Source organism: Mauremys reevesii, linkage group 1 (genome assembly GCF_016161935.1).
Source record: "Mauremys reevesii isolate NIE-2019 linkage group 1, ASM1616193v1, whole genome shotgun sequence".
Lineage (NCBI taxonomy): Eukaryota > Metazoa > Chordata > Testudines > Geoemydidae > Mauremys > Mauremys reevesii.
In genome coordinates this window covers 317,253,960-317,275,686 of record NC_052623.1, presented here as the reverse complement: position 1 = coordinate 317,275,686, position 21,727 = coordinate 317,253,960, and the positions used below count along the sequence as shown (strand labels likewise).

The following is a 21,727-nucleotide window of genomic DNA, read 5'->3' as shown; positions in this document are numbered from 1 at the left end:
TTCTGGTGATGCAAAGCAACCTACACTGATTTGGCTGGTCAAGCTGAATTTATGGAGAACAGTGCAAAGTAGCCAATGGTGTACCAATGAACCTGTCCCATTAGTCACCACCTCCCTGTAGAAAGGAAGACTGGGGAGGTTCAACTATCCATGTGGCTGGAGCAATCTGTCTCCCACTCAGCTCTGCAAATTGGCATTATTTATAATAATGTAGGTGCTTCTAGTTCTTGGAACAACCAGTTTAGTATGAAGCATTGAATGGAGCTCTGAGTATGGTGGAATCCATGAAATAAGGGTAATTGGCACAAGTCCCTATCAGCAAACCATATAACAAATACAAATGTTTCTCTCTCGCTGGTCAATGTAAAGCTTGTTCAGCACAGGTGGCAATGTATTTTAAAGAGATAGCAAAATCATCAGTTAGACCAGGGGCCGGCAACCTATGGCACGGGTGCCAAAGGCGGCACACGAGCAGATTTACTTTGGCACACTGCTGCCGGCCTGGATGGACGGAACCCTGGGCTGGCAGTGGGTTGAGTGGGGCCAGCAGCCGGGACCCCAGCTGGCAGGGGCACATGGACGGAACTCCAGACCAGCAGCTGGCTGAGTCGCTCAGCATGCTGCCAGTCTGGGGTTCCGTCCGCCGGCCCCTGTAAATATAAAATGTATTACTGGCACACGAAACCTTAAATTACCACGAATAAATGAAAACTTGGCACACCACTTCTGAAAGGTTGCCGACTCCTGGGTTAGACAGTAAGCATTTCATGGGAATGCAGTCAAAATCTGACCCACCTGCGATAAAGAATGTATCCCATCCACTGGTAGATGAAAGCCCATTCCTATGGATTTGATAACTACCAGGATATTTGATAGATTTCCCCTGTTTAACAAGTGAAACAAAGCACATGCATTTTATTTACAGATCTATGAAGAGACATTACAAAATTATTTCTTTTAACATCAGATTTAAATGTACAATAATGAAAAAAATGAAATGTTTGTATCTGAAACTACTGGTTAAGTTTGGTGGTTATAATTTATCATATCAATGTTTTACATGGGATAATAGAAACATATAACACTAAACTTTACCTCTTCAGCACCTTTTGAATAATTTGCAGGTGATTGGAATTAAGCCACTGAACACCACCCACAACTAATACCGTCTGGTCTGTGTTCTCAAGAGGATGTGATCTGAAACCAAGAAAGAAAGCACGCCACATGTAGCCTTAAAACAGATGGTAAACATTTTAACAGCATCACATTACATTTCAATGAACTGTATTTGGCATCCTGATCGGACGTGTGATGTCATTTGACTATTTTTTAACCACACAATATGGCCAGTACATCTTGTGCTTAATTCTTTACTGATTTTAATGGTACAGGTCTGTTAAACACATTTGTGAATGGAAGAAGAATACAAACAACCCATCAATAGAAGTTATACTGTACCTTTGTAACAGCTGTTCTAGCGCTTTTTCAAACGTTGGCCTCTGGTTTACATTGATCCAAAACTGGGGGTAGTAGGAGTAACTGATAAATGTTTTCCCATCATTTATGTTATGATAAAATTTAATGTCATGAGCCTTTTGCCATTCCTGAAGGGTCTCATTCACTCTTTCAATCAAATAGTACATTATCCCTCTGTTAGTTGAGTCTCCAATGAAAAGAACCTTTAAATGTAAATAAAAGAGGATACACTTCATACACTGTACATTAGGCAGTCTAAGAATCACTAATCTAGCTAGAACATTACATGCATCACATTACATTTTAACTTCTTTCAGACTGTGGAATACCATCCCTCCAGACACCTACTCCCAATACAATTTTCTCTATCAAAATATATTTATTATGATTAAATAAAAAGTAACGGTAGAATAGTATTAAGGAGACAGTAAGTTTTGCTTACTGTGACAGCTGTATCTGCTTGGATACATCCCTACATTTTTCATTCTGACAGCTTGTTTCTTCTCCCTGGATGTAGAACTTTACATTTATAAATCCCTCTGTTGCTTGCAGCTTCTTGCTGCAATCTCCAGGTCATTTTACAGGTATTTCCCCCCTGTACTCTGTGTGTTTCCTACCATATCAGTTTTGGTGTCATCCTCAAATTTGATCATAGTTGAATTTACACCAAAGAAACACCCAGCAAAGAAATGAAGTAGCTGCATTAGCTTTAAAGAGATGCTATTTTTTGTTTGGGTTTTTCTGAGGGAAAAATGAAGGTCAAAAAAGCTTCTGAAAACTCTTAGAGTAGCCTGGAGTGTGATACAACAAGCAGGAAGCATCACTGCTCAAAGATGAGCAGATGCTCCACAATGACAGAGAAGCCAGCATTACTCTGGTGTAAAAGAGCAGAGGTTGGCCCAGGATTTCTTACTTGACTAATGGTCTCCTGTACTGATTTTGCAGCAACAACCTACAAATTCCTTGAGCTCCTCTATATATGGAGGCTATAGGGTTTGTGTGTGTTTATTTTAATCTCGTCTATCCCTAGTGCATCACATCAATAGCGTAGCTGGCCACCAACCCGTTGCGGCTGTATGTTGCCCTCCCAAATAAGAGAGAATGCAAGGCGGAGTGTTATGCCAAAGAGTACAAAGGAAAAGGAAAATTAGTTTATTGCAGCATGCCAGAACCGTGCTTGCATTCCATCCCTTTGATCATCTTTGTCACTTGCCTCTGGATACTTTCCAGTTTCTCTACATCCTTTCTATACATTGGTGACCAAAATTGGACACAGTACTCCAGCTGAGGCCTACCCAGTGCTAAGTAGAGCGGTACTATCACCTCCCATGACTTGGATGCTATGCCTCTGTTAATGCAACTTAAAATTGCATTTGATTTTGCAACAGCATCACATTGCTGACTCATGTTGAGGTCTTGATCCACCACAACTCCCAGATACTTCTCAGCAGTGCTGCTGCCAAGCCAGTTTCCCCCCATTCTGTATTTGTGTGTATGGTTTTCCTTCCCTAAGAGTAGCACCTTACATTTTTCTTTGCTGAATTTCATTTTGTTGTCTATAGCCCAGTTCTCCAATTTATCCAAGAACCTTCTGAATTTTAGCTCTATCCTCCAAAGTACTGGCAACACCCCTAGCTTTGTGTTATCTACAAACTTGATCAGTATGCTCTCTATACCTACATCCAGTTAATTAATAAAGATCTAAACAACACTGGAGCCAGAACAGATCCTTGTGGAACCCCACTTGAGGCCTCCCTCCAACCCGACATCATTCCATTAATAGTTACTCTGTTTGGTTGTTTAAGGAATTATGTATCCACTTAATGGTAGTTCTGTCAAGCTCGCATTTCTCCAGCGTACATATCAGAATGTCATGTAGGACTGTGTCAAAAGCCTTGCTGAAGTCCAGATATATTATGTCCACCACATTCCCCCAATCCACCAAATCAGTTACGCTGTCAAAGAAGGACATTCATACTGGCTGCTAGTGACTACTCCTTCATCCTCCAGCTATTAGCAAACTGAATGTTTTTTACATTGCTGTAGTAGCTTTTCAGGCATAGAAGACAGGCTGACTGGTCTATAGTTTCCCTGCTCTTCCTTTTAAAGTTAGGCACTATATTAACCCTTCTCCAGTCTTCCAGGATCCCTCCTAGCATCCACGAGTTTGTAATTATTATTGCCATTGGCTCTGAGATTTCTTCAGCTAATTCAGTCAGTACCCTTGAATAGCATCCAGCCCCGCTGATTTGAATTCATTCAAATTGTTCAGAAGATCTCTGACGTCTTCTTTACTTATCCCAATCTGCATCCCTTCCCCTTTATTGTCTATGGGTACATCGCTAGTCATCCGGTCACATTTTTTTTTAGAGAAGACTGAAGCAAAGTAGCCATTGAGCCGTCCTATCATCTTCCATTACCAGCCCACCTTTTCCATTGAGCAGCAGACCCACACTATCCTTGAACTTTCTTTTTTGTCTGACGTATTTGAAGAACCCCTTCCTGTTGTCTCTAGCATTTCTTGCCAGCTGTAACTCACTCTTTGCAAAATATCAGAGCATTTGCTTAAGCAGAATGTGAAATCTTCCATGGCAACCCTGGGGCAGAGATTTTAAAGTCTGCTGGCTGCCTTCTGTATATGATGCTAGCAGTTTGGGGGTCCCACCCCCCCAGCTTAGAACACAATGAAAATGAAGGCCAACATGCACTACGAGTTCTAAAGGACCAGGCTCGATCTAGCACAATCTTTTTAAATCCCCATTCTGCAAAGCTGGTCAGTCTTCACTGTGTTCTGAGCGTGGGACCCTCAGAGCGCAATCTTCAAAGCAGCCACTCTTTGGTAAGTTGGCATTCTTTTCACTGAAGGCTTGGGGGACCAGGAGGCCATTGAAGAGTGGAATATGGCCCTGGGGAACATTCATCAGCCTCAGTTACCCAGAAGTTTCAACTAACCAGCATTCAGTAAATCAACTTAATCAGGGCTTAAATTCTCAGAAAGTATTTCCCAGAGCTCCCCACACCTCCACCTACTAGACAAACAAAAAGCTACTTGAGGAGGCTCCACAGCTGCATCATGTTGTTTTCATGCTTTTTTCTTCCCTGACCTTGCTCCTCAGATCGGTTACGGCATGTCTTCTTTTCCTGATTCAGGATCTCACATACGTCTCAGCATTGAACATTGTGCGAGTCTGTCCTGCCAAGCTAATGAAGAGTAGCGTTGATATGGTCAGCACTTTTGGAGATCATCGCAAAGGAGTCATGATTATGTTCATGTGCAAGAAACCCCGTTCACATTCAACTGATGTTATTGGTATGCATAGGTGCCGACTTCCTCTTTACCGGGGGGGAGGGGTGCTTGACACACCCACCCCCGCCCCAGGCCCAAACCCCACTCCAACCCTTCTTCCAAATCCCCACCTCTTCCTGCCCCCGCTTTGCCCCTGGCCCTGCCCCCACTCCATGCCTTTCCCTAAGCCCCACCCCGCCTCTTCCTGCCCCCACTCTGCCCTGCCCCACTTCTTCCTTGCCTCTTTCTGCACCCTCCCCCGAGAGCACCCCATCCCTGCTCCTCCTCCCACCCTCCCAGAACCTCCTGCTTGCCACAGAACAGCTGATTGCAGTGGCCAGGAGGCACTGGGAGAGGGAGGAGTTGATCAGCGGGGCTGCAGGTGAGTGAAAGGTGCTGGGGGGAGTGGAGGAGCTTGGCTGGAGCACCCATGGAGTCAGCACCTATGTCGTTATAGTACTGAAGCACTTTAAAAGAGATTTTACAGGAGCTGGCATTGCCTTCTGGTGACTGTCCTTGTATTCTCTGAACCCACACACTACCACTCTCTCATCCAATTGCAACCTATGGCAGTGAGCCTTGACTTCACGTTCTCCATGGGGTACGGTGGCATCCTGTGGCCAGTTCCTAGGATATAGAACTTTGACATCAGCAGCAAGTTGCTCATCCGTTTTGTCTATGAGCCTATGCTGCAGCTGGATTGCCACACTTCTGTAGAATTGGGATCAGTTGATTGACATGATGCTTCCTGTGTTTGTGTCCAGCACGATTCCCTGAAATTCCATCGCAGCTTCAGCTTCTCATACAAGCCTCTCTTGCTCCCCTGGTTCTTGCACTCTCTGATCAAAAACACAAATCTGCCTCAGAATTTTGTCTTGTGCACTTTGGATATTGATTTCCCTAGACTGTGGCTCAAGTGAGAGTTCCGCTAACTTTTGTAGAGCATCAGAAAGTATGTCTTTTTCTTTACCTTGTGCTTCTGCTAACTGCTGGAAATGAAGAAAGAGAGCACGGTAATTAAGGTAATAGGTAATAAAGGTAATAATTGGAGATATACTAATCTCCTAGAACTGGAAGGGACCTCGAAAGGTCATCGAGTCCAGCCCCCTGCCTTCACTAGCAGGACCAATTCTGCCAGACAGCTTTCACTGCACAGCTACTTGATGCAACCCATTGCGTTCCCAGAATGCACCCAATTTTCAAGATTTTTACATGCAAAGATGCTGCACATTCTTGAAGTTCTCTTGCGCTTTTAGGGGAGGCATGGCACATAGTACAGTTTGTCTATAAATACTTTAAAGTGGTTGACTCCATGAACATCCTGCACGAGCTCATGAACAGAGAGTTCCAATCAGTGGGTGGAGCAGTGCCAGGCAATTGCCTTTGGAAAACGCAGCTGTAGCAGCCACTCCACTTTTCTGACCTAGCATGACTGTGGCTCCAGCACAAACAAGAGCCTCCAAGTGTTCCTTTAACTACCGTAAGCCTCCATGAATCCCATTGCATCCAACTTGTGCAGCAAGATTCTGGCAATGGTTGAGCTTCTGGCTGGAAGCTCGATTAGGTCAACAAACACGTTCGTAGGCTCCTCCATCTCCTCCGTTGCAAATCGTATGTAGGTGATAAGAGTGGAAGCTTGGCTCAAAGTAGTTAACTCATCAATCATCACTGTGATTTTGCACTTATGAGATATTATATTTTTAAATATTTTTTTCTTCATTTCCGCCACAATGTGCTGTGGTATGCTAGTGCAGATGATGTTTGAGTGCAGAATTCACCCCATATTTAGTCCATTTAACTTCTGCAGATCAATTTCTGTTTCAAAATTGTAGGAGGGACTATTTTGTTTTGCCAGTTTGCACGCAGCATGGAATACTCCCCACATAGCTTCAATATGCTGCGACTGCCCTGGCACTTGACACGCTATCAATATATCTTTCTCTGCTTCACTCTATTTTCTGCAGCTTTGTGACTCTGAGACTTTGTGCTCATAGATCTTTTTCCTCAGAGACTTCATTTGTTTTAATTTGCTGTCCCCATAGCTTGAAACATCAGAATTAGCCCAAACTTTAACCTCTGCTCATAACTCTGAGAGACTGTATTTTTGCACAGATGCTGCAACCCAGATTACCTTTTCTAACATTTAGTCACACTTTTTTTTCACAAAAATCATTTTTTGGCTGTCTGATTAACATAGCGGTAGGTCACTCCTGCCACATTCTAGTTCATCGTCATGTTCTTCTTGCTCATCAGGGATGCTCTGTACTGCCTCTTCATCCTGATGAACAACAGTGCCACTAACTTCCCCACTGGCCTCTGAATCAGAGTTTCCTTTTTCTTGTGAAAAACAGTGATCTAATTTTTTGGACTCATGCTGGGGAATTGAGTACTGTACACAGAAGTTAACCATACACATAAATCAGGTGTGATTACCTAAGGACCTTCGCCCTTGTTGATTACGTCAGAAAGACGTGCTTGCTTACATTCTGCGTCAGCTGCCCATATCTGTCATCTGCTCGCCATATTCAGTATGTAAATATGTTAATTTCCCATAATTACCATGAAAATAAATTGCACAGCATTCACAAAAATAAATTGTCACATAATTATTTTTATTAAAGCTTCTGCCCTGAGGGGTTGGGGGGGAGGTGCAGCTAGGGGCTTCTGCCCTGTGAGATGGCGGGGGTCCGGGCTTCAGCTGCAGGGCAGGGGTCTCAGGGCTTTAGCCTCACAGGGGTGGCTGGGGAGAGCCAGCAGGGCCGACTTTACACCGATTCCCCCGATTCCCCGGAATCAGGCCCTGCGCCAAAGAGGGCCCCGCGCCTAAGGGGGCCCCAATCCAGGGGTCTTCGGTGGCGTTTTGGCGGCAGGGGGTCCTTCGGTGCCACTGAAGTCCCGGAGCGCCCCCCCCCACCGCTGAAGTGCCGCCGAAGCCCCGTACCGCTGCGGAGTATTCCAATTGGGCCCCGTGGGTCATAAAACCGGCCCTGAGCACCAGGGCTCAAGGCTTCAGCCTTGCGGGAGGTGCTGGGGCTGGGGGTTTCCACCCCACGGAGGTGTTCTGGGGCTTGGTTCTTCATCCCTGTGGGAGGTGCACCGGGCTTCAGCTGCAGGGCCCTGTGGAACTCCTGAAACCAGCTTGTGGCCCCCCCGAGCTGTGAATATATTCACTGGAGCTGGGCTTCGGACAGCTCCAGCTGAATTTAAGCCCTGAATGTAATCAAATGTGCAGTAGCCATAGCACCATTTACTTCAGTTCAGTTGCACCAGTTTACCCCAGTTCTGTATCTGGCCTACAGCATATAATGGAAATACCTCAGCAGAGGGGCTGTGTATAAGATCGGATGCTTAGCTGTGTGACATTCACAAATGAATGATTCAGGGTTTACGTCTTGGTTTCTTTACAATGGTTCCTTGCAGTCTTCAAGTAAATGGGAATTTTATCTGCATGAGGACTACAGGATCACATTTTTACTTCATATAGTGCAACATTTCTGCAGAGACAGATGTGTTTCAGTGTCTTTGGTTGCAAAGGTTTAGTGTGAAAAATTCCCATTATGACCGAATAGGCTTCAATAAATTGTGTAAGAATAGTGGAATTCCACTTCTTAGCTAGACCTATCATTATAAATTAACCACACTTACGAAATTTAAACACCTTTAAGTCCAAAACACCACTTAACCCTAAGACATTATTCAGAAAATGTAAACTAGAGTCTCTGTTTTAACAGCTGAATTTCAAGTACTTCAACAAATATTGCCTTTTCATATTTCCTGTTCTTAATTACACATGGCTCACAGGTATTTTATTACTGGGCTAAACTCGGAATAGTATTTTAGAATGATAAACAAAATACGACCTTTGTTCCTGGTTATTTAGGTCAGATTTCTGTGCATTGCTAATTGAATGGCTAGTTAGCTCTTAGAATCTCTTTCCCATGACATCTTTTAAAAAGTTACCTTGTATAATAATTAGTGCTATGCCTTAATAAGTCTCATAAATCTTACAGCAAAAACTCATTAACGATACAGTTATATGGGGTTGTGTCACACAGATGTAATACAAATTTATCCTCTATTTTGATTGCACATTTCTTTGATATAATTAGGTTATGCATACATAATTCCTCCAGTGACTAGAATCTACAGTGTAATGTAGCCTGTGTTCAATTTGCCTTAACCGGGAGTTCAAAGGCAATGAGACTACAGACACTAGAAGCTGGCTGAATGAGAATCCCTCCATGCAGAAATTTCCTTCAGTTTCAATATTTTAGATCATTTTCCTGTTTGTTGTGTTTGAAATGCAAACATGTGATGGATTAGTGCTGCTAACACACCATAAAGTAAAATAAGACCCCTTATAAACTGGTTTGGGGAATTTATATCCTGTTTCATGTCACAACCAATTTGTGTCTTATTCTTTCACCACAGGTGGTCTGAAGTTCACATGAAACAGAACCGACTCACACATACAAAAGTTAAAAAGTAGTTAAATGACAAAGCAAAGACAGCTGGAAAACATAGCCAGGGTGAATTAGATTTCTGTTATAAAGAATCAAATACATTTTATAAATTATCTCTGAAATACACACAGATTTTAATACAAGAAATAAAACTAGGTTGAAGTAAGAAAAACTAAACTAAAACCCATTTATTCTCTACATTTTATTTATAGCAAAGTTATGGGATGGACACAATACAATAGAATTGTATTTTAGAAATGTGAATAAAAAAAGTTAAAACTGCATTCTATTGTTTCCCTATGAAACATGAAGAAGCCACAGTAATGATCTTACAATATATATCTGATGTTCTTAGATTTGCTGACTTTGATCCAAAAAGAGGCCAAAGTTATTTTCAAACTTCATGCAACCTATTTAATTTAATCTGTCTCTGAAATCCCAGTCCCTCATAGGTTAAGCAAAGCAACTGTTACCAGTGCACAGACACATTACACAACAATTCAGGATAGAAGGTAAAGAATTTATTTTTAAAGTATTTTCACTGGAATTTGACAAGGGACATTGGAATTAACATCGCTACTTTTTATTTATTTATTTATTTATTAGTGCCGTAGGGATTTTATACAACCATAGATGTTGAGGTCCTCAGTATTACATCTCAGCTGTAAGAAATCACCTCCAGGAGAACAGTATCCAGCAACACCATACTGAGGCACTAGTTCAGTACTGACTCAGAGGAGAGCTTTCAACCTAATAAATCATGAACATCACTTCCTGCCTAAACTGGCTTTTCCTATTCAAATGCTAACTGTGTCCAAGCCTGTTTATTTTGTTCCTTATGACAAGATTAACACAGTTCAAAAGTCAAGTTGGGTCAGGCCAAGTTAGTTGGGTCAGGCCAAGTTAGTACTTTGATGGGAGATTTCCAAAGATAATTCACTTGAGGCCATTGTTCCAGCTAAGGCAATCATGTTAGTCACATACACACACATATATAAGACATATATAGAGAGAGAAGTTGCGAAATAAAAAAACAATCAAGTTTTTGTTGTTTATATATACAGGTTTTATGTATGAGATATACTTGACATCAGAGCTCAGATACTATGGTGGCAATATGACTGGCTGGGTGGAACATTGGACTAGATTTGTTCCTGATGCTGCCACTGGCCTGCTGGATGACTTTGGGCAAGTCACTGCCTCTCTGTGACTCAGTTTGCCCATCTGTTGATAATGATACATTGTAAAGCACTTTGAGCTCTAGAGATGAAAATTGCTATAGAACAGCTCGGTATTATAATTTACAGTGGTGAGGGAGCTCATACAAAATTCTAGAATAGATAGGTAGATAGATCAGATGAGCATATTACTTTTGAGCGGGGGAGCCATGACTGAATTATGCAGAGTCTTCATTTATCATCAACAAATGGCAACAGAAACTGCACAACACTCTACACCAACCCCTCCCACCCCTCAGCCCCCAACTTATTTTGGGCATTTCTAGAACATAAGAATGGCCATACTGGGTCAGAAAGGTCCATCTAGCCCAGTATCCCGTTTTTCAACAGTGGCCAATGCCAGGTGCCCCAGAGGGAATTAACAGAACAGGTAATCAAGTGATTCATCCCCTGCCACTCATTCCCAACTTCTGGCAAACAGGTGCTAAGGACACCATCCCCGCTCAGCCTGGCTAATAGTCATTGATGGACCTATCCTCCATGAACTTATCTAGTTCTTTTTTGAACCCTGATATAGCCTTGGCCTTCACAACATCCTCTGGCAAGCAGTTTCACAGGTTGACTGCATTGTGTGAAAAAATACTTCCTTTTGTTTGTTTTAAACCTGCTGCCTATTAATTTAATGTGGTGACCCCTAGTTCTTGTGTTATGAGAAGGAGGAAATAACACTTGCTTATTTACTTTTTCCATACCAGTCATTATTTTATAAACATCTATTACAGGGGTTGGCAACCTTTCAGAAGTGGTGTGCCGAGTCTTCATTTATTCACTCTAATTTAAGGTTTTGCGTGCCAGTAATACATTTTAATGTTTTTAGAAGGTCTCTTTCTCTAAGTCTATAATATGTAACTAAACTATTGTTGTTTGTAAAGTAAATAAGGTTTTTAAAATGTTTAAGAAGCTTCATTTAAAATTAAATTAAAATGCAGAGCCCCCCGGACTGGTGGCCAGGACCTAGACAGTGTGAGTGCCACTGAAAATCAGCTCGCATGCTGCCTTCGGCATGCATGCCATAGGTTGCCTACCCCTGCTCTATTATATCCCTCCTTAGTCCCCCCCTTCTCCAAGCTGAAAAGTCCCAATCTTATGAATCACTCCTCATATGGAAGCCGTTCCATACCCCTTAATCATTTTTGTTGCCGTTTTCTGAACCTTTTCCAATTGCAATATACCTTCTTTGAGATGGGGTGACCACATTGGCATGCAGTATTCAAGATGTGGGTGTACCAGGGATTTATACAGAAGCAATATGATATTTTCTATCTTATTATCTATCCCATTCTTAATGATTCCCAACTGACTGGATGTTTTCAGGGAACTATCCACAATGACTCCAAGATCTATTTCTTGAGTGGTAACAGCTAATTTAGACCCCATCATTTTATATGTATAGTATAGTATATGTATATGTATAGTATATGTATATTGCTCCTTTCTTCTTCTTCTAATCTCCCTGTACATTTCAGCTTTGAAATATTTGAAATATTTGAAATATAGAAATAACCACATTAGTCTGGGTGGAATTTAGCTTTGAGCACTTGTGGAGGTCACTAATGTACATAACAGTTTGAGCCTGTCCTAGATCATTCAGCAGTGATTGCTCCAAGATAGTATCAGACTGTTATTCTGTTGGGAACTGTCTACAATGTCCCAGGCCCTCTTCTCTTTTAATAACGGGGACATTTGGAGCTAGATGCACCATAAATTAGGGGCAAGTATTCTCCCTAGCACCTGGTCCAGAAATGAAATGGCTTTAGTGGAGCCACTCCAATTTATGCAGGTGTAACTGATAGCAGAATCTGTCCACAGCTGGATTTGCCCAATCCAGAAGAGTCCCCATCTCAGGGAAAAAAAACAAAGGGAGAAAGAAGCCAGATTTCAATGAAGGACCTTGTGCTGGCTGAGAAGTGGCCAGTTAAGAAGAAAGGAAGGAAGAAAAATACAAAAGAGTAATTATTTTTTTCTGAATAGAGAAGGTCTCTGGTTTAATCCAAAAGACATTTTTTTTACCTAGGAAATATATTGTCAAAAATCTTTATAACCATTACTTACTTTCTGGACACTTGTATTCCCAGTAATTGTACCTGAATCTCAGCTCAGAGATCTTTCTCAAATGTTATACAGTCATACCATGCCTATTAAGAAGACACTGTATTTCCAAGCAATCACCTTAGAAGTTTCACTATAAGAAAAGAATGTGCAAGAAGACTTTGTAAGATTAGTATGCACAAGCAATGCCATGCATGAGGTATACAACAGAAGAAACAAAGCTTGCATGCAAAGTATGTGTCAGTCTCTAACAACAATGCAAATTATTTTTCTCTTGTAAGGCTTACATGCTTACTACTGCCAAATGCACTACAGGTATTTCATAGCCATTTATCTGTTATGTCTTGAAATTTCATTAATATCAACTGAAGGTCTATGTCAAATGGCAGCATAAAAATATACATTATAAGGGGTTCAATTCTACATAATCATTGTTTGTCATTGTGATTTGAATCCCTTCTAACATTCCTCTAGCAATGTTATAAAAAGTGATTTTTCTTATACACTAATCACAATGCATATTTCTTCACATTTGTAAAGAACGTCAGGACAATAAAGTTCAGTGTGAATAGACGTGGATGATTTATCTTCTGTTACAGATACAGCAGGTGAAAAAGATAAATTGGTTGCATACCTTTCTGCCTTCTACACATTGCTGGAGCTCTGGCTTAGTCAGGACAGAATACTGACAGTTGTGTGGCTGCCATGTTATTTCTCGCCAGTCACAGGTTCTGTTGTCAGAACAGCTGAGGCAAGGCACAATCCACTGCCCTGGAAAACAGCAAAATGTCTTTTGACTCTCCTACATATTTTTGTCAGCAGGCTAAGGTACTCTTACTACTTAATTAATGAGACACTGTCTAGTTCTGTCTCATGTAGGTTTTAATAATTTCTAACTCTCTGTTATTTTGGAAGCTTGAAAATAGTATTTCTTGCTCCTGTGCTAGCTCCTTTTCCAGTTAGCAAACACTGGTATTTTTGCTTCACCTGAAAAATTTGGGAATGTCCAGATCCAGTGTTTTAATTTGGCTCATTCGTAGTTTTCCTTCCTTGTACCAGCCAATCCTTGTTAGGAAAGGAAGCATGATTCAAGTGGGTAATGCACAAAAACACAACAGAGATGAAGATGCGGAGTAGAATTTTCAAAAGTGCTTAAGTGACTGAGGAGCCTAAGTCCCATTTTCAAAAGTGACTTTGGTGCTAAGGTCTCACTGAAAGTCAATGAGATTTAGATTCTTAAATGCCTATGTTGTTTTTTGAAAATAGGACTTAGGTTCCTAAGATGTGGTTTACACTACAGACTTTTATCGGTATAACAACATCGCTCAAGGGTGTGAAAAATCCACACCCTGAGTGATGTAATTATACTGACCTACCCTCTTCCCCCCGGAGACAGCACCATGTCTCCTATCGCAATAGCTACCAACTCTTGGGTAGGTGGATTAACTAAACTGATGGGAGAGCTCTCTTCCATAAGCTTAGAGCATCTTTATTAAAGCACTATGGTGCCACAGCCACATCGATGCGGCATTTTAAGTGTAGATGTGCCCTAAGTTACTTATGTGCTTTTCAAAATTTTACCCCTAAGTCTTAGTGAAAATTAATAGAACTAAGGGTGTATCTCTATAGCAAGTTAATGCACAGCAAGCCAGGGTGTGATTCTATACAGCACACCAGCTTGCCATGCACTTACTCTCTGTGTGGACCCTACTACCATGCACTAAACGTTCCCTAGTGCACTTTGACATACTCCTGTTTCAAATGCACTATGTCAAAATGCACTACAAAACTTTTAGTGCCTTGTAGCAGGATCTACAAGATGATTCAGTGTATGGCCAACCAGTGCGCTACAGAATCACACCCTGGCTTGCTCCATGCTAACTTGCCATATAGAGATGCCCTCAGGTTCTGAAGAGAGTTGAAGAGACCTGAAAGTGCTCAGCCCTCATGAGGCCAGTTCTACACTAGGAAGACTTTGCTGGTGCCAACTGCAACCCACCCATCTCCGCTCTGGAGAAACAAACTCCATTAGTAAAAATGCACCTTTGCCAGTTTAACCATATCAAAAGTATCAGAGGGGTAGCCGTGTTAGTCTGGTTCTGTAGAAGCAGCAAAGAATCCTGTGGCACCTTATAGACTAACAGATGTTTTGTAGCATGAGCTTTCGTGGGTGAATACCCACTTCTTCGGATGTATGCCTATTAAGAAGACACTGTATTTCCAAGCAATCACCTTAGAAGTTTCACTATAAGAAAAGAATGTGCAAGAAGACTTTGTAAGATTAGTATGCACAAGCAGTAGGCTTGCATCCGAAGAAGTGGGTATTCACCCACGAAAGCTCATGCTGCAAAACGTCTGTTAGTCTATAAGGTGCCACAGGATTCTTTGCTGCTTCATATCAAAAGTAGGGCTTTTGCTGGCACAGCTGTGTTGGGCACACATCACACCTCTTCACATCCCCTACTAATGTAGCCAGCCAGCAAAAATTTGCAGTATAGTCCTGGTCCTCGGTATTTGACAGCCTCTCTTCTACAACAGCGGTTTCTCTTACTGCAGCATCCTCTCTGTAGAAGGTGCTGGCAGCTGCTTCTGCAGTGGCAGGCTTACAATATTAAACTGAGCCTTGTAAGTGGTTATTGATTTATTTGTTCTAACTTCTCAGTAACAGGAAAAACTATTATTTACAATCGTCTTTCCCAGAAGATTCCCTTAGGGCTGAGATCAGCCCTTCTACATTTTCAGTTGGGATGCAATTGAGACTCAAATCATCTTCATATATTCTTAGGTTTTAAGGCCAGAAGGGATCATTCGATCATCTAGTCTGATGTCCTGTATAGACCACAGAATTTCATCCAGTTACTTCTATACTGAGACCAATAACTTATGTTTAACTAAATCACTTCTTCTAGAAAGGTGTCCAATCTTGATTTGAAGACATCAGAGATGGCATATCCACCACTTCCCTTAGTGGTTTGCTCCAATGGTGAATCTCCTAACTGTTGTTATGGTTGTGACTTATTTCTATTTTAAGATTGTCTGGGTTTAACTTCCAGCCATTGGCTTTTGTTCTACCTTTCTCCACTAGGTTAAAGAGCCCTTTATAACCCAGTACTTTATTCCCATGAAGGTACCTTATACACCATAATCAAGTCACCTCTCAAGCTCTTTAATCTCTCTCTCTGAGGCTTTTTTTCCAGCCCGCAATAATTTTTCTGACTCTTTTCTGCACCGTCTCTAATTTATGAAATGTGGACACCAAAACTGTACACAGTATTCCAGTATCAGCCTCACTAATGCTGTGTACGGAGGTAAAATCACCACCTTACTCCTACTTAGTGCTCCCGTTTATACATCCATAGATCCCATTAGCCTTCTTTGCCACACCACTGCACTGGCCAATCACGTTGAGTTGCTTGTCCACTATAATGCCTAAATCCTTTTCAGAGTCTCTGCTTTCAGAATACAGTCCCCCATTCAGGAGGTACGGGCTGCATTCTTTGATCCTAGAGGTATGACCTTGCATTTGACTATATTAAAATACAGTGTGTTTGAATGGACCCAGCTTACCAAGCAACCCAGATCCCTCTGTATGACTACCCTGCCCTCATGTTATATACCACTCCACCAATCTTTGTCTCCTCTGCAAATGTTATCATTGGTGATTTTATATTTACCTCCAGATCACTGATGAAAATGTTGAACAACATTGGAACTAGAACCCTGCAGAACCCCCAGTAGAACATACCCATTTGATGATGATTTCTCATTGACAACTATTTTCGAAGATCTGTCTGAACCTGCTGGCTCATTACTGGGCACCGTTACTTCCCCACTGCAACATCCAGCCAATAGAGGGATCCATAACCCCTCCAGCACAAGAAAGGGAAGTATTGCTAGAGGCTAGAGGGGACCTGGAGGTTGTGTTAGATAAAGAGCAACCAGCTGGAGGCAGCAGGCTGGGAGCTGGTGGCAAAGAGAAGGCCAGACAGGTTGGGATCTGGGAGCCAGTTTGGAAAGCAGCCTCTTGCTGGCATAGGGTCTGGTGGCAGTTGTACCAGATAGAAACCCAGAAGTATCCTGCCGGGGGGCGGGGAAAGTGAGCATATGGACAGGCCTGACTAAGAGTATAGGTGCTGGACAAGAGGACTGGGCTCTGGCTGGGGGCTCTGCAGGACAGTGTGTGACAGCCTGCAGGAGAGCAGTGGCCTGGAGTGAGTACCTTTGGCACCAGGCCATAGGGGTTCCACCTCCTTACCCCATACTGGACTGTCCTCAGGGGCTGTGTTAGGAACTTAACTTAATGTAACTTAAAGCAATCATTAATTGCACCATTTATTGCTGGCATCCTTCGCTATTCCTCAGATGCTGTGCTTATGGAAACACACCAAGGGCTAGAGATTGAAGGGCCTAGTGCGTGGAGCTCCTCTAGCACTTGCCGCTAAGCCTGTGGTTCGCCCAGAACACTACCAGCCATATAGGGGACTGCTGTTCCACAGCACTCAGAGGGTATGTCTACAACACAGCAAGGAAAAACCCACAGCGAACCCAAGTCAGTTGGCATGGGCCAGCTGCAGGTTTTTCTTTGCTGTGTAGACATACCCAGAGCGACTCCCTGCAGTGGGGCTGGTTACAGTAGTTATATGGCCAGAGCTGATGAAACACCTCACATACGTGCATTACCTTCCATAACTGGACATCTCTGGGCCAAGTTATCTGGAAGACACATTGGCAACTTAACATTGATAAGTGCAAGTGACATAGGAGTTGTAAGTTCAAACAAATTGAAGGTATGTAACTTGCTATAAGGTGGGTCAAGTGGGTAAGGAGACTCAACAAACAGAGGTTGGATCAGGTTCAATATTGCTACTCCAGTAAGGATAAATAGCATGAAGTCTTGGCTTCCTGATAAAGCCTATCCTGATAAAGCTAAGGTCAATGTATTGGTTGTGCAGTATGGAGGAGGAATCTTTGCAGATAAACAAATGCCTGTGGATTCTTCAATTCCTTGCCTGGTACATTTTTTTCTTGTTCGTTAAGAGGACAGGAATTCATTCAGTGCTGATTTAACTGAATGGTTTATTTTAAAATTGTAGGCTCGGAGATATGCTTTTCAGGGGACTTCTGAGCAATAGCTACATATTTGTGGGCATCTGACAGCTCAAGAAAAACCAGAGAGCCCGAAGAGATCCATAGCATATAGGGTATTGAGTCACACTAAATCAGAAGGGCTAGGAGATTTAGGGGGATTGGCAATGGGATCCAGATGTAAAGGTTTTGATCTTATTTTTGCAAGTCCTGCATAGGTCAGTAGTGATTCCACGTCACTGCTATCCAATGGCTGTTCAATGGCCTATGTGATATGATTGCTGTCTCAGTCCGATTTCTATGGACACATCAGAAAAACTACTGTCACATTCGGCAGATTTGTCAGTCTCGACAGAGAGGCCAAGGATGAAATGGTTGCAGAACCCCCTCCTGGAGATGGTCTCTCCAAACAGGTGTTGAGGCACATAAGCAAGACAGTTTTAGGGGGATCTTCCACTGCTTACACCCATGTTTTACTACTTCTGAGGAGAAACATTAGTTCAGTCTCTGTTGCTGTCAACCCACTTTCAACTTGACGTGAACAGAACGTAATGCATTTGAGTCTCCGCACTGACATCTCATTTGTTTGCTAAGTGCTAGCTCTGTTTGGCTCCGAGAACCTGTCATGTCAGAGATTGCCACTGTCACCGTGTGCTTTGCAGCTTGTGGTAGTAGATCAGAGGAGTCATGGTGAATGGTCAGCTGCTTGAGCTGTCTGCTCTCACCACTACGCTAGGGTGTGAGGCTGTGGACAGGAACAGGGAAGGCAGAACAACAGGAATGAGGCTTCTAAGGATCTGCCTGTCACTTTTCTGGCTCTGGTTACACTAGTCCAGCTTTTGGAAGTACAAGTTTATTCAGGCAGCCTAAGCCCCATTAGCCTTATGTGCCAGGCCCCCTTGCAGGATTAGGAAAATTTTGGACACTGCTAAGGACATGTTTAATTTTAATCTATAAAAATATAGCAGAGCATGAGACTGGAAAACAAGACTGCTGGGTCCTAGATACCTTGAGAGTGTCTTCCTGACACCTTGATGAGAAAGAGGATTTGCACAGGGGTGACCCCAAACATACAGAGGGGAAATCTGGAAGCAAATATATTTGGTAAGTGGCAGGGTGTTTTGGCTTATCAGACAGATAAGTATAGAGTCCTCCCACATAAAACTGGCATAAATCTTTCCTGTCAGCCCTTGGAAAGCCCTTGCAAGAGCATGGAAAGGGCAATATTTGTCCTATAATCCTGCCACTGTGCAAGGTAATGCACTACCTATCTCACACTGCTATGTACTGTACACATACACACATATGCCTAGAGGTTGTATTAGTGAATGATGCACAAAGGTCCTTATTCAAAGCCTGCTAAAGTAAACAGGCATATTTCCTTTGACTTCAGTGGGTTATGGATCAGGCCTTAGAGTTCTAGCTTTTGCTGTTCAAACTGGTGGGGGTGTCAATATAGTTAGGGATTTCATTAGGCAGGTGACTTGCCACTATGCAGCATAGGGAGGGAAGGTTCTGTGGGTTAGGGCACTAGACTAGGATTTGGGAGATTTGGCTTCAAACCCTTGCTCTGCCACAGACTTCCTGTGTGACCTTGGGCAAGTCTCTGTGCTTCAGTTTCCCCTCTTTAAAACTTTCCTACCTCACCTTGGTGTTGTGAGGGAAAATACATTAAAGATTCTCAGGCATTCAAATACTATGGTAATGTCAGCCATGTTAGTACCTCACAAGATCTAGTTCACACCATTACTGCTATGCTCCCTTTTAGAATAACAGAGTAAGAACAGAACATTTGTCTTACTTTGAATTTCCTGACCTATGTTGGTTTGTGACTCAAATCTAGGGCCTGGGAGTTTTGTTCACAGAGAATTAAAAAATATTCCCAATGTAAAAAGTTGTTAAAGAGCATCCCTAATGGTAAATTCTTTGTGGGGAGGAGTGGTTTAAATTTAGCAATCGTATAAAAACTGGGCATTTAATTTCCTCACATTTCAATTTCTTCTTGCAAATCAAATACATAAAAGTTCTGCCAGTAACTAACTTCTGAGATCGCACTTCCATTACAGAACTTTCTTCTTAATATCACATCTCTTTACGAACTGCTGTGTTTTTAAATCAGAAACTGAAAAAGCAAAATATTGAGGAACTGAAATGTCCGAACAATAAAAGTTAAACTTTGGTGACTGAAAATGATAAGTATCATATGAAAAGCTTCTTCAAACAGTCTGTGTGATCTATAATCACTAGCACTATCCCTATATTTAATAAATAAGTAGATCAATCCTATAGCACAGGGGTTCTCAAACGTCATTGCACCGTGACCCCCTTCTGACAACGAAAATTACTGCACGATCCCAGGAGTGGGGACTGAAGCCTGAGCCTGCCCGAGCTCCCCTGCCCTGGGCTGGGGGTGGGCAAAGCCCAAGCCCCACGACCAGGGGCGGCTCTAGGAATTGCGCCGTCCCAAGCAGGGCGGCACGCCGCGGGGGGCGCTCTGGTGGTCGCTGGTCCCGCGGCTCCAGTGGACCTCCTGCAGACGTGCTCCACCGAAGCCGCGGGACCAGCGGACCCTCCGCAGGCACATCTGCAGGAGGTCCACTGGAGCCGCCTGCCGCCCTCCCGCAACACGCCGCCCCAAGCACGCGCTTGGCACGCTGGGGTCTGGAGCCGGCCCTGCCCACGACCATGGGCGGGGGGGGGGCGGAAGCAAAGCCCAAGAGCTCAGCCCCAGGCAAGGGGCCTATAACCTGAGCCCCTCCACCCAGGGGTGAAGCCATCGGGCTTTGTCTTTGGCCCTGGGTGGTGGGGCTCAGGCTTCAGCTTTGGCCCTGGGTCCCAGCAAATGTAATGCCAGCCCTTTGGGGTCCCGACCCCTAGTTTGAGAACCACTGCTAAAACATATGCTAAAGATTTGAGTGAATGATGATGTATGTTATAACAAATGTTATCTATAGGAAGCATTATTCAATGCCAACAGGATACCTATAGAATTAAGAGTAGTTATACTCAGATGTATTTTTATAAGGCTGCAACTTCATATATTTTTGTATATAATAATTATTCCCTTTTCCAGCTGTGAATTAGTAATATTGGATGAAATGGGTACTGAATAAAAAGGGAATCACGCAAAATAGCCATAGATTTTGCCTTTTTGACATTTGAATGATACCGAGGCATTGTTTGATTTCTAGCTCTGCCCAAAAAAAACCCACCCTAGAATTTTTTTTTTAAATGGCTATTTTTTCAGGGTTTTTATCTTTGCAACCCTGAGCTCAAATGACTCCAAATTTGGGTCACTAGCTTTACCCGGTACCCTCCAGAGGCGAACCAAATTTCAAAGACATCCAACTAAAGCATGTCAATTTTAGAGGACTTTGAAAGGTCAGTCTTTGAACAGATGTCATGACGCAAGCTTAACTACAGTGGCACTACCACGGCACAGTAATATTAAATGTTAAGCTATGATCTGTTAGGGCCCCATGTTACATTTGTTCACACAAGTCCATGTGGACTTTCCATAGACTACTGTGGCCTGATTCATATGAAGAAGCTTTGCAGCATTGGTTTCCTTATTTTTAAGCTTCCTTGGACAGCCACTGTGTCTCTTCTATGTTTTGCAAAGTGCCAAGCACATGGACAGCACTTAAAACTAATAAGTAATATTATAATAATACTGAACATGTAATTATGTATTAAGTTACAGCCTGGTTGAAAGCCCACTGAAGTCAATGGGAGTTTTACCAGTGGCTTCAGTAGGCTTTGGATCAAACCCTTAATTATGTATGTTGATTTTTCTTACTGTCACTGCAATCATTTATCAATCCTGTGGTTCCAAACTGAGACAGACTGTAGGCAACTACCCTGGTTTGACATTAATACTCTGCATTTACTGATGAAAAACAGACACGGGGCAATTCAGGCCCTTGTCCTGCAAGATGCCAAGTGCCTCCTGGGTGGCGCTGAGCCACCTCAAATCTACTGAAACAAACAGGAGTTAAGGAGGCTTAGTTCCTCATTGGATCAGATCCTAGAGGACTTGCCCAAGGTCAGACCAAGAGAATAGAAACCAGGGGTGAAATCCTGGACCTACTGCAGTCAGTGGAAAACTTCTAAGTTTTGCCATCAACTTC

The 21,727-nt window shown here is 42.7% G+C and overlaps 1 protein-coding gene across 1 annotated transcript in view; it reads right to left on the bottom strand.

Annotated features, from left to right (window-relative positions):
• CPED1 (cadherin like and PC-esterase domain containing 1) overlaps window positions 1-21,727 on the bottom strand; it is a 221,739-nt gene that overhangs the window by 13,277 nt on the left and 186,735 nt on the right. The window contains exons 19-23 of the mRNA XM_039518767.1: window positions 17,193-17,225; window positions 13,147-13,283; window positions 1,459-1,679; window positions 1,096-1,197; window positions 796-883 (exon numbers count right to left, since the gene is read on the bottom strand). Of these exons, the coding sequence (XP_039374701.1) occupies window positions 796-883; window positions 1,096-1,197; window positions 1,459-1,679; window positions 13,147-13,283; window positions 17,193-17,225 (581 nt within the window). The remainder of the gene's footprint in view (window positions 1-795; window positions 884-1,095; window positions 1,198-1,458; window positions 1,680-13,146; window positions 13,284-17,192; window positions 17,226-21,727) is intronic.